The 12,399-nt window shown below is 40.1% G+C and overlaps 1 protein-coding gene across 1 annotated transcript in view; it reads right to left on the reverse strand.

Moving 5' to 3' along the window:
- The window catches only part of ada2a (adenosine deaminase 2a), a 72,301-nt gene that overhangs the window by 34,119 nt on the left and 25,783 nt on the right, over positions 1-12,399 (reverse strand). The window contains exons 2-3 of the mRNA XM_073059402.1: positions 12,033-12,255; positions 2,019-2,229 (exon numbers count right to left, since the gene is read on the reverse strand). Of these exons, the coding sequence (XP_072915503.1) occupies positions 2,019-2,229; positions 12,033-12,255 (434 nt within the window). The remainder of the gene's footprint in view (positions 1-2,018; positions 2,230-12,032; positions 12,256-12,399) is intronic.

Raw genomic sequence — 12,399 nt, forward strand, 5'->3', positions numbered from 1 at the left:
CTGTTTCAAGCAGGCTTCAGTTGTACCTGTGCCCTCTGCTTCCTCAGGAGTCCGCAGAGATTTGGCATGTCATCAAAAACCTTGGCAAACTTCTATAGATGTGTGGTGGAAAGTGTGCCACTGGCTGCATTACGGCCAAGTGTGGGAACACTTATGCCTTTATGTGGAAAACCCTACAGAAGGTAGTGGATTCAGCCCAGTACATCAAGAGTAAAACCCTCCCAACCATTGAGCACACCTGCATGAAACATCGCCGTAGGAAAGCAGCGTCCATCATCAAAGATCCTCATCACCCATCCATGCTCTTTTCTTGCTGCTGTCATCGGGTAGAAGGTACAAGAGCCTCAGGTCTCGCACCACCAGGTTCAAGAACAGTTGCTACCACTCAACTATCAGGCTCTTGGACAAACACAGATAACTACACTCAACCAAGGACTCCTTTGTCTTGTTATTTCATAGATGATTTTATTTATTGCTATTTATTTATATCTGCTTTTGCGGTTTGCTGTCCATTGATCCTGTTTACTCTTCTATACAGATTTGCTGAGTATGTCCACAGAAAAAGAATCTCAAGAGTTGTATGTGGTGACATATATGTACTCTGATAACAAGTTTTACTTTGAACTTTCTTCAAAGGCTGGTGGAAGCAGAGACTTTGAATATTTTTAAGACAAAGCAACAGGGAGAAATATGGCAACGGAAAGTTCAGTTCATATTAAAAATCAGATCAGTTACAATCTTAATAAATGGGAGGGGAGGTAACGTCACCTACTTTAACCTTAGTGCATATGTGTGCCTGCCCACTTCTCAATACCTTGATTCCATTGGAGAGGTTGTTAAATAAGTAGGGGTATAATTTAAGAATTGTCGGGTGCAAGAAGGGGAAAGAATGATTGGAATGGAAAAGGGCCAGTTTTGTTTGATCACTTCCATCTTTTCACCAGTTCAGTGTTTTCCCTTTCCCTCTTTCCTTTCACCTTGTTTCATTTCTTATAACATGGACGCGAATATACAGGTATGCGTCGCTTAACGTCCACGATACGTTCTGTGAAATCGGGCGTTATGCGATTTGGACGTTGTGCAAACACCATATTATATACTTAGCAAACCTATATGGAGTACTGTAGTGTACCCGTATTGTCTAACTTAGCAGTGATCGTCAATGTGCTGAGGGGGATTCTCTTTTGTGTTTGGTCCTCAATCGACGTCATTAGCAATTTCTCCAAATCCGATATAGGTCCCTCTCGCATTTTTGTAAGCCTTGTAGTTTTCAGTGAAGTCGATCCTTTAACACTTTTGAGAATTTTTTCTTTGTTTTTCAGGATCGTCGTGATTGTCAAGTATGACATGCATAAATCGCGAGCAATAGCATTCACCGGTTTTCCACCTTCATATTGTTTAATAATCTTTTGTTCCACTTCCAAATCAATACCTTTCCTTTGCCTCTTGCTGCTGCTATCACTAGGAGTGGTTTTGCTGTGTTTGGAAGCCATGATGTACTTTACGGTAATATTTTCAAAAGAAAATTAGAGAGATAACACTACTACACTCATTGGTTACGTCCGCTACGTCACGTTCTCCGATCGGGACTGTGCACGTATGTGCGATCGGACATTAAGCAGCACACACCTGTAAGATGCTTTGTGTTGGTTATTACACCATTCGTGTTTAATTGAGCATGGATAACTGTGCCTTACCTCCCCCCTCCTAGATACATCCTTGCACAGAAACTGTGATGTGAAACTAAATTTGGGAATTGGGGTTTAATCACTTAAGTTCTCAACATTTTTTGCTATAAATGATATCAGATTTTTTTTATTCCTGTGTACTCTACCCACCCCATTCTGCTTATTACTATTAGCAATTTTAAAAAATAACTGCATCTATTAATAAGTCCCCCCACAGTTGGACTGAAGTAAATTGAAAACCAAGCTCTGGTGTTAAGAGTGGAAATCCCCGATTTGACCCAAGATACTGCAGAAGAAACATTGTTTCATAATGAACCATTTGATACATACCGGCATCAGCAAGGCTCGTATCTCTATGTAGAGTACATTATCGTGGTAGAACTCCCTCAAAGCCTCGTAGAAGTACGTTTTAAACACGAGGGCATAGGAAATGAGGCTGGAAGCAGCTTGAAATAAGTCTTCAAATCTTCTCCAAACCATGTGTTGTGATCGGTAGGCTTCTTCTGGTTTTTCTGTTACCAGTGTAAGATTTCTGATTAGACTGTAGGGAAAATAGAAGCATATTTATCAAATACGAATTTGCCTCAATCCACATTGATTTTGTAACTTAATTGTAGCGTTCAATTTTCAAGGAGGACACATGATTCAAAGCACTTTGGGTCATCCACACGCATTCAAATTAAACTCTTGCTTTAAAAACAATGGACACAATTTCTTAGCTTAAAATTGCATCTTCAAAAATGAAATTTATAGGACTGGAATTGGTTCATTATTGTCACATGTACTAAGACAAAAAGAAAAGCTTGAGCAGATCAGCTCGTTACTCAGACCACTCAGTAGAACAAGGTAAAACAGTAACAATGTAGAATAAAATGGATCAGCTATAGAGAAAATGCAGTGAAGAGCCAAGAGCTTCATTATAAATCTCCTCCACTCCTCTATCAGTGCTGAAAAATCCTTCCTGAGGCCCAACTAGATTTTTATTAGGAAAATATACTTAAATTCCAGGCCTCAGTCATTACAAGGTGTTTTATGAACTTTCAGATATCTACGACAATTCTTGTCAAGGTGGTGTCAAGCTGTAATGAGAGTTGAGGTTTGGGCGCAGACTTTGATGTTTTTTAGTTTGTGGATTTGGTTTTGGGGTTATTGCGAGGAACTGGGGAACAGATCAGGGATTAGGGACAGGGATGAGATGCCTTCGAGGTCATGGGCAGTAAGTGACGAATCAGAGTGAGGAGTTGGAGTGCTCCGTGGTAGTAGGCCAGCTATCCCCGTGGATGGATGTCACGTCCCTTGGATGAAGGCTTGTGCACTCCAGGTCAGCTAGTTCCCCAAGGTGCCGAGTCTGTGCAGGCAGGAGGCACCAGGGCTGCTACGTCCTGAAGTCCAAGCCCAGTGTCTGCAAGCCTGCGAGCTGGAGGCCCAACGGCACAACCGGAAGTCGGAGACCTGATGTCTGCGAGTCTGGGCCGGCGACTGAAGGTTGCATTGGGAAGTCGTGAGATTGAAGGCCTGTCTCTGTGTGTGAGTGGGTGGGAGGAAAGGGGCTTGTTTTACTGTCATCGTTCTGTTTGGTTTTCTGTTGTTGTTGCTCGTGTTTTGTTCTTCTGGACATCATAGGCTTGCTATGTTGACGCTGGAAAGCAAGGCCACACTTGAGGACTGTCCTGAGCACATCCTCAGGTTGTGTTGGTGGCACATTGCACTGTATGTTCAATGTACATCTGATAAATAGATGAATCTGAATCTCTGTAACACTGTTCCATCCTTTGTCACTTCTCAGTGCAGTCTGCTCCCATTTATTAAGTATTCACTCACCTTGTTTGATTTCCCCAAATGTATTACTTCGCACTTGTCCAGAATAAATTCCATTTGCCATTTTCCTGCTAACCTATTAATTTATCTTTATCGTTCTCCAGTATAGGCTTTTATCTTCACTGTCAATGAAACAGGCACTTGTTAACCTCTTATTTTATGTCTCCTAGATTGATAAACATTGCAAAAAAGGGACCCTCCCTGTAGCAAAGGAGTTAAAAGATACGACTGAGGCATGAAAAATTATGAAAGGTACAAATTGAGCAGACAGTAAGAATCTGTTCCCCTTATCGAACATGAATAAAACCAAAAGACATAGATTTAATATAAGGAGTAATAAATCTAGAGGGCATGTGAGGGGGACCTTTTCACCCAGAGTGTTGTGTAACTGGAATTAGACTGCCTGAGAGGGTGGTGGAGGCAGAGTTGTGGACAGCATTAAAAATAGACTCGCCAAGCACTTGAATCATCTATAGATAGACGGGATTATTACAAGTCCCATTGGTCAGAGTGAACAAAATGGCCATCAGCATGATGAAGCAAATGGCTGACTCCATTGTAATTACCCTTTTACACATTAGAACTCCTGCTGACAAGTACCCTTTTCTTCCAGCCACTGAAGCACTTTACAAAATTCTGTCCAAAGAAATAGCCATTAGTGTACCACACAACTGCTTTTTAAGCCTATACAAACCACATCAGGTAGTTTATTTTCACTAAAACTCCTTACTGACAAATCAAAATGGTTCAGTCTTTGGACAGCCATGGCCTTCCCTTACAAATATATCATTGATTATATATTGCCTTTCCAATAACTTCCCCTCTTCCTCAATTTTGTTAGCCACCAATATTATTCCTATAACTCTGCAGTTGATCTTTTACTCTCTTTGGGATCACAATATAATCAGAAAGGATAAGAAAAGGATAGACAAGAGCCTAGGATATATTTCACCAGGCCTAGCAATTTTGTTTTTTTAAAACATCTTAAAAATATTTTATAATTGCCATTATTGTTTGCCTTCCTTAACGTTTTGCTTCATAACCTTCCTCCTTAACCTCTATATCTATATCAATCCATCGTCTCCAAGGGCAGAGTGAAGAATTTTGAACCATATTCTTTCTTCTTCTTTTTCTGTAATAGATTTTCTTTCTTAATTTATGCTCTTGCCTTATTTGCATTCATAAAACAGCTTTCATTCTCTGGCCAATATCTTTTCATGCTACCTCTCTAATCCTGCACCTTTTATATCTCTCTAGACCATATATGTCAAACTCAAGGCCCACGGGCCAAATCCGGCCCGCGGTGGAATTATCTTTGGCTCGCGAGATAATATCTAATTACTATTAAAGCTGGCCCCAGTAATCGAAGCGCCTATGGCGTATGATATGGCTAATGCTGAGTTTATTCAGGTACCAGGTTTTCAGGGTTTTTAGTGTTTATTCGGCAGTCTTGCTCGGCAGTCTTCTTCATAAGAAACGGAATTTGTAAAGTGAAACACTTTGTAGTTATAGCAGAGACTGAGACACATGAGAGCAGGCTGAAAAAACGGAGGCAACGAAAGCTGCGTTCGCACGCGTCTGACTGATCCGGCCCGCGTGAAGCTGCATTTTGCTCAATCCGGCCCGTGACCTAAAATGAGTTTGACACCCCTGCTCTAGACTGTCTACCACATTGAACTGGCATTCGATAGAAGTTTTACTTATTTGTCTAGTGATATCCTGCATGGTCTTCAAAATCCAATGGGGCTGTGATTAGTAAATCTCACCTTTTTACATTTACGCACTTGTTTTGACCATTCGCCATTTATTCCTGGAATGACATCCTCTGATTGTAATTTGTCCTCATGTAACTACCTCTAGCTTACTTCTATAAACTACATCAATCATGTAGCAATGTTTTAGCCATTTGTGGTTAAGTGAGGGTAATAGATTACTGTACATCAGGTCACATCTTTGTCCATGTGGAATGACAATGGACTAAGAAGATTTTAGCAGGGTGCTTGAAACACATAACACATCAAAGGAAACCCAAGTGCATTCCAAAAGGATCTCTGGATAACAATTAGCTTTAATCTAAGAAGACTTTGAGTCATTAGAACCAATTACACTGCTCATGTCTCATGCTGAAGTGGGCCAACTTTTGGCAAAAATTTGAACTCCATTTGGCAGAGATTCTTTTTACTGGCTGAGCCCTCGGGGCGAGCATTTCCAATGCTTTCAAATTCATTCTATTTTCTTTGATTCAAGCTAAACCTTGATATTCTGTTCAAAGTAACTCTAGCAGAACTGATCAGGCCAATTTTGTTCATCCATAGGAAACTGGCTCCACCTAACATAATAACAATATTAGCTCACTTCAAACGTACTACTTCCTGCCTTATGCTAAAGTACAGGGAACATTTACAGCTGTTCTCGCTTTAATTATTCCCTCAGATTCTGTGAAAACAAGAACATTACAGTGGATTCATAAAAGCTTTTGTTTTTATTTTCATTTACACATACTAACTAAGGGAAAACCTAAGGTGAGAGGGGAAAGATTTAAAAGGGATCGGAGGGTAATATGTTCACACACAGGTGGTCCATATCTGCAACTAGCAGGCAGGGACAGTAACAATATTTAAAAGAGATTTGGACAGGGACATAAATATGAAGATTGAGAGGGATATTGGCCAAATATGGGCAAATGGGACAGGATGGGCATTATGGATGAGTTGGGCTATGTCAATGCTGTATGACCCTGTGACCACAAATACAATATATAAATGATTATTACATCTTTTTTCATTGCCTTTTTCTAAAGCATCAGGAGCGCTCCACTTTGAAGAATGGCTCACAGATCTCTATAGAAGAGGAGTTGATTGTGTTCTCTAACAGTCTGTAAGGAAAGTGAATTTAAAATGGTCATGTTGATATTTAATATGGAATGTGCTCGCGATCTGTAATAACCTCGAGGAGTGTTAAAACCTTCCTCCAGAGCTCACACTGAAGGTGTAGAACACAACTTCCTCAATCATCTTAAACATTAACAACATGTTCACCTTTCCCCTTCTCCAACGACTCTTGCCGGAGTCCCCCTGCATCTTTGTTGTTTCAACTCACATCCCAGTAAACCTAAACTGAGCCAGCTGACCATCTTAGGTTTTCAGAAATCCTTGGAAAGAGGGGGATATCTTGTCAATTTCATTACCGATCTTGGCTACCTATTTTGTTGTCTACCTTAATACTTAATTCCTATAAACAAATAGATAAATTTGTGATGGTTATAATCATGTTATAGAGAACCACTTAAAATACTGTTACTTGTGAGGAAAAATAGCAAAAGAAAAGTCAAATTTTAAAGCCAAGGCCTCATTTATTCCTAGAATGCCATCAAATCCTTAGTGGCTTTGGGTAAGTTTAAGTAGTAATGAGATCTTAGGAATGGCTGGACTTCGAGATAAAAACACATAGATATTCTTGCAACACACACAAAATGTTGGAGGACCTCAGCAGGCCAGGCAGCATCTATGGAAAAGAGCAAACAGAAAAGTCCTTTGCATTGATGTTGCCTGGCCTGCTGAGTTCCTTCAGCATTTTATGTGTGTGTTGCTCAGCTTTCCAGCATCTGCAGGTTTTCCTGTGTTCATACATATTCTTGCCGGGTGTACAACATTTTATTCATTTTTAAAACATATATCCCTGTTTCCCCATCACAAAGCTGCACATAGCAAAATTCCAATCAAAACCAACTGAATTTAGTTCAAATACAATTGACTTTTATCATTTCTCCCCATTTTATCCCTACTCTCCTGAAGGCAATTTATGTGGAAATAAAGTTCCACAGATTACAAGATAGTGGCGCTATAATAGTCAATGTCAACCCTATGATGATATCCATTAGCTATAGGCAGGAGACATTTGGAGGACAATCAGCTCGATGAGCCTGGTTTAATTTTCTTTTCCGCTCAACTTTGGGAACTCAAAGTCCAGTTGAGAGATATATGGGGCGAGTTGTCGGAGGAAGATGTAAAAATGTTTACAATTTCAACATTTAAAAGACATTTGAACAGATAGGAAATGTTTAGGGGAGGATATGAATAAATGCAGGGAAATGGGTCTAACTCAGAGCAGCACCTTGGTTGGCATGGACAAGTTGGGCTGTTTCCACAGTGTTTAACACTCCATCCAGCCTCACCTTCCCTTGCTCCAGCAATGCATCTTAGCAGAAATTGTGAACTGACCCCAATTCCTCTGAGCCGTGAGGTCTGGAGACATAGCACATCATACACTGAGCAGTTAAAAGCTTCAGGTTATAAATTTATAATATGTAGAAACTTACAAAAATTCCATTTGAGTGCTTTTCATTGTGACTTTATTCATCAGAGCAACTACTTTTTTGCATCAGCAATAGAGAAGTAAACTCTGTATGAGATTATGAAATTTTAATCTAAGTGCATTTTGTCCCATAAATAATGTTAATAATTCATGATTAATTATTATAACTAAAATCAAATTCATTTTGTTCTGACTGTGATATTTTGGGTACTAAAATAGGGAAGGTGAAATTTTACCACCATTCAACTGCTGGCCATGAATATAGCCTCAGTTTTTTTTTTAAAACAGAAAGTGTGAATCTACTGATAATCTAACCCTATAATCCTAGTTTAAACTACTATTTATAGAAAATGTTCCACCGATTTAAAAAGGTCAACTTTCAGCACATATAATCATGATTGACATTGTACTACAATAACAAAGCAAGCACGATTCAGTTTCCACCCACAGTCCAAAGACAAACGACTTAGTGAGTTAATTGGTCATTGTAAATTGTCCTGTGATCAGATAGGGTTAAATTGGTGGATTGCTGGATGACACAGGGCTGGAATTAAGGGTTATGGGGAAATGGCAGGTAAGCGGACCCAAGTTTCTTAGTCAGACATCCAAGATAATTTTGAATGGTGGAGTAGGCTCACCTGGCCAGATGGACTGTGTCTCTAAATAAATAAATATATTAATGCAATGTGCTCACTTATAGGGTAAAATCTTTCCATATGATTTAAAGAGTGGGCAATTCTCTTGATGACTATCCCATAATTGTGTCCAACGATTGCTGCCAAAAACATGTAGATCAGTCAGTTCTTCACTTCAGCAGGATAGAGTTAGAGTTTTGCTGCATAGAAACAAGTCCTTTGGCCTACCACATCTATGCAGGCCTTCATGCCTATCTATACTTCAGAACATAAGAACATTAAAAACAGGACAGGAGAAGGCCAACTGGTCTTTTAAATCATTTCTTGCCGATTAAAAGAACCGAGGAAGATTCAAAAGAACATTGAGCTGAGTGCAGAAGAGTGCAGGTGTTCAGCGCCATTTTCCAGCCTCTTGTTCGCTGCTGCCGGAGGAAAGCATCTGCATGTGATGGCCTATATCTCCCTCCCCTTCGCTGCTCCTGAAGGAAGGTCCCTGTGTGCGTTCATGTTCTCATTCGTGTTTTTTCTCTCTCTCTCTCATTTCTGGTCGCTCCTTTTTTTTGTTGCTATCTTGGGTGATTTTGAATCAGGATGGCCTGCAATTAATGAGCTGAACTGAATATGCCTGGACTCTTTCGATTTTGTGCTTTATATTCTGTGTTTTTTTCTGTTGCCACTTTGCTCATGGGTGGGGGGAATTTGAACGGGTTACATGGTTTTCTTTGTTTCGTGGCTGTCTGTGAGAAAGATGAATCTCAGGTTGTATACTGCTTACATATAAATATACTTTGAACCTTTGAAATCCATTGCCATTTCTTCCATATTTCCTCTTCAGCTTGCCATTCAGGTGCCTCTTAAATATTATTACTGCTCCGAACTCCTCTGACAGCTCATTCCAAATGCCTACTCTTTATGTGAAAACATTTACCCCATAGACTCTTTTTAAACTTCCTCCCTCTCACCTTAAACCAATGCCCTCTCATTTAGATGCAACAGTTCTGGGATACAGATGCTGGCTATCAGCCCTATCTATGCCTCCCAAAATTTTATATCCCTCTGTCATGTCACCGCTCAGCCTCATTTGCTCCACAGAAAACAGACACAGTCTATCCAATCTCTCTTTACAACTCAAGCCCTCCATTCCAGGTAACATCCTCATGATCCCTCTCTAATCAACACCCTCCCTAATCCTGTGTGGCAACCAAACACGGCATCCTACCTCTTGTACTCAAAACCCTAGAACAACAATTTCAAAATGAAATGAAACACTGTGAACACAGTAAAGGCATGTATATAAATCTTCTGTTTACTTATCTGTCATATTTAAAATAATAAAACAGCCCTTTATCAGGATGAAAGAAATAACTAATTTGCATTTGTATATGATGCTTTTTGTTTCTTCAAGATTTCTTGAAGCGTTCCACAGCCAAGGAATTATTATTTTTTTTTAAAAAGGCAGTAACAAATAGTGTGTCGGCAATATCTGGCTACCAATTTGTGCAAACAGATAATCAGAGCTCCATTTCAACATGTCGGTCCATGGCCTCCTCTTGTGCCAAGATGAAGCCACCCTCAGGGTGGAGCAGCAACATCTCATATTCCGCCTGGGTAGCTTCTGACCTGATGGCATGAACATGGATTTGTCCTTCCAGTAAATAAAATTTTTCCTCCGGCTCCCCTCTTTTCCTAGTCCCCACACTAGCCTCTTATCTCCTCGCTGGATTCCCTCCCTCCTTCCTTTTCCTCAGTGGTCCACTCTCCTCTCCTGTCAGATTCCTTCTTCTCCAGCCCTTGACCTTTCCCATCCACCAGGCTTCACCAGCTATCCTCCTTCCCCCTTCCTTCCCAGTCCTAAAGAAAGGTCTCAGACCGAACGATCAACAGTTTACTCTTTTCCATTGATGCTGCCTGACCTGCTGAGTTCCTCCAGCATTTTGGGCTTGTTGCTTTGGATTTCCAGCATCTACAGACTTTCTCATGATTAAGATAATCAGAGCTGTTGCAGTTGATTAAACATTGAGTGGAAAACTGGGTGAATTTCACCACTCTTTCTGAAATGTCTATCTGATTAGCTAGACGATACCTCAGTAGTTCTCATGTGGAAAGGGACTATGATGCAGCAAGGGAAAAGTGTTGTACCAGCAAAAGTACAATACTTTGCTCTTGGTGTACCAGTTTTAGCATGGATTGAGGTTCAAATCCAGGACTACACTCTCAATCTACTAACACTGAGGCTGGAATACCACCAATGAGCCAAGTGACTATTTAAGAAAAGATAACAAGTAACAAAATACAAAAGATATCCACATATTTGGTAAAAGAGAAAACTTTTGAAGGTGCTGAAATAGGATACCAACTGGGGAGTGTTAATAGCCAGAAAATGCATAACGTTTCTGCCACAGAAGGTTTGGGGAAATAAGGAAGGCTAGATTAGGATGAACAGAAGTACATACAATGTTCTACAGTGGTATTAGGAGTCGCAGACATGAATAAGGTTAAACGAGCTGTAACAACTGCATTGGGGATAGGAAGCCATCTTAAGTGGCACTACCTGCTGTAAAATGCTCAACTTCTTATCATCATCTTTGGGAATGGTTTTGCCTCCTTTTTTTTTAAAAGCATTCTAGGATAATATTACCAATATCTGATCTTTAGCTACACCATTTGACTTTCATAAGAGTGGATTCAAAGCCAGACTTTATTAAGTTATGAGAAAGGCTTTCATTGTAGAGAGAACTGCAATGTTCTGAACTGATCTGGTTTTTGTCTCTCTGCACAGTGGGTGTCTGACGGTTTTCTTTCTTTTTGGGTTATTTTGTTTTCCACCAGGTTCAAGAACAGTTACTACCCCGCATCCATCAGGGTCCTGAACAAAAGGGGATAACTAAATTCGTTCTATTTCTTGTGTTCCCACGATGGGTGGTTTCACATTAAGGACTCTAGCCTGTTATTTCATGCTCTTGTTATTTATTTACATTGGCATTTGCTGTTGTTCATTGATCCTGTTTACAGTTACTGTCCTATAGATCAGCAGAGTATGCCTGCAGGAAGAAGGATCTCGGGGTTGTATGTGGTGACATGTATGTACCCTGAAAATAAATTTTACTTTGAACTCTGTGGCTGCCTGCAAGAGATAAATCTCAAGGCCGTATAATGTATACATACTTTGATAATAGAGGTACTTTGAACTTTTTGTCTCAATCTTCCCACGGCCGAAAACCAGAGCAAAATCAGTACACCTAGTGCCAGAAACCACCTTTTTCAGAGGCAGATGCACTGTTTACATTGGTCCACATGGGTATGTCCCAGGTGCTAATTTTAATCCATAATGTGTAGCTAAATTCATCCAGAGCAGACAGACAACTTTCCCTACATAAAGAAAGGTAGGCAATATCTTTCTTCTTAATTGGTATACAGAGATCAAGTTACCACAAGCACCAGCTAAGGAGAGAATTGGCCAAAATGCATTGCATTAAAATATTTGCTCACAGTTCAGCTCCTCCAGGGCATTGGGGAGAATTCATAAAAAATACTTTATTAAGTAAGAACTGTCAATTTAGAATTGATCAATCTGTACCTGTTATCAAGTTCTGTGACATTTTTGTGTTGACGTCTGTAGCTCTCAAGCAAAACCCATTCTGAGCACATGACCAGTCTTTTCTCAGGGCGTTTGAGGAAGAAATGAAATCTGACACCTCCAGCATCCGTGAAACAAATATAACAATTAGGCAGGTAGGTCGCATTCTTCACCAGCCAATCCACATTCAGCAAGGCATAATCATGCAGGTGTAGTGCAGCACCTGGAAAATAAACCCAATAACATTTGACGTAAACACTTCCAAGTCCAAAATAAGCATCAAAAACAGTTAAACAGTAAGTTTCTGCATCATAGTTGGTTAACATCTGTTTACTAAATCACTAACTACAGGGCTGATTGAATACTC

This window comes from Hemitrygon akajei, chromosome 10, assembly GCF_048418815.1.
Source record: "Hemitrygon akajei chromosome 10, sHemAka1.3, whole genome shotgun sequence".
Taxonomy (NCBI): domain Eukaryota; kingdom Metazoa; phylum Chordata; class Chondrichthyes; order Myliobatiformes; family Dasyatidae; genus Hemitrygon; species Hemitrygon akajei.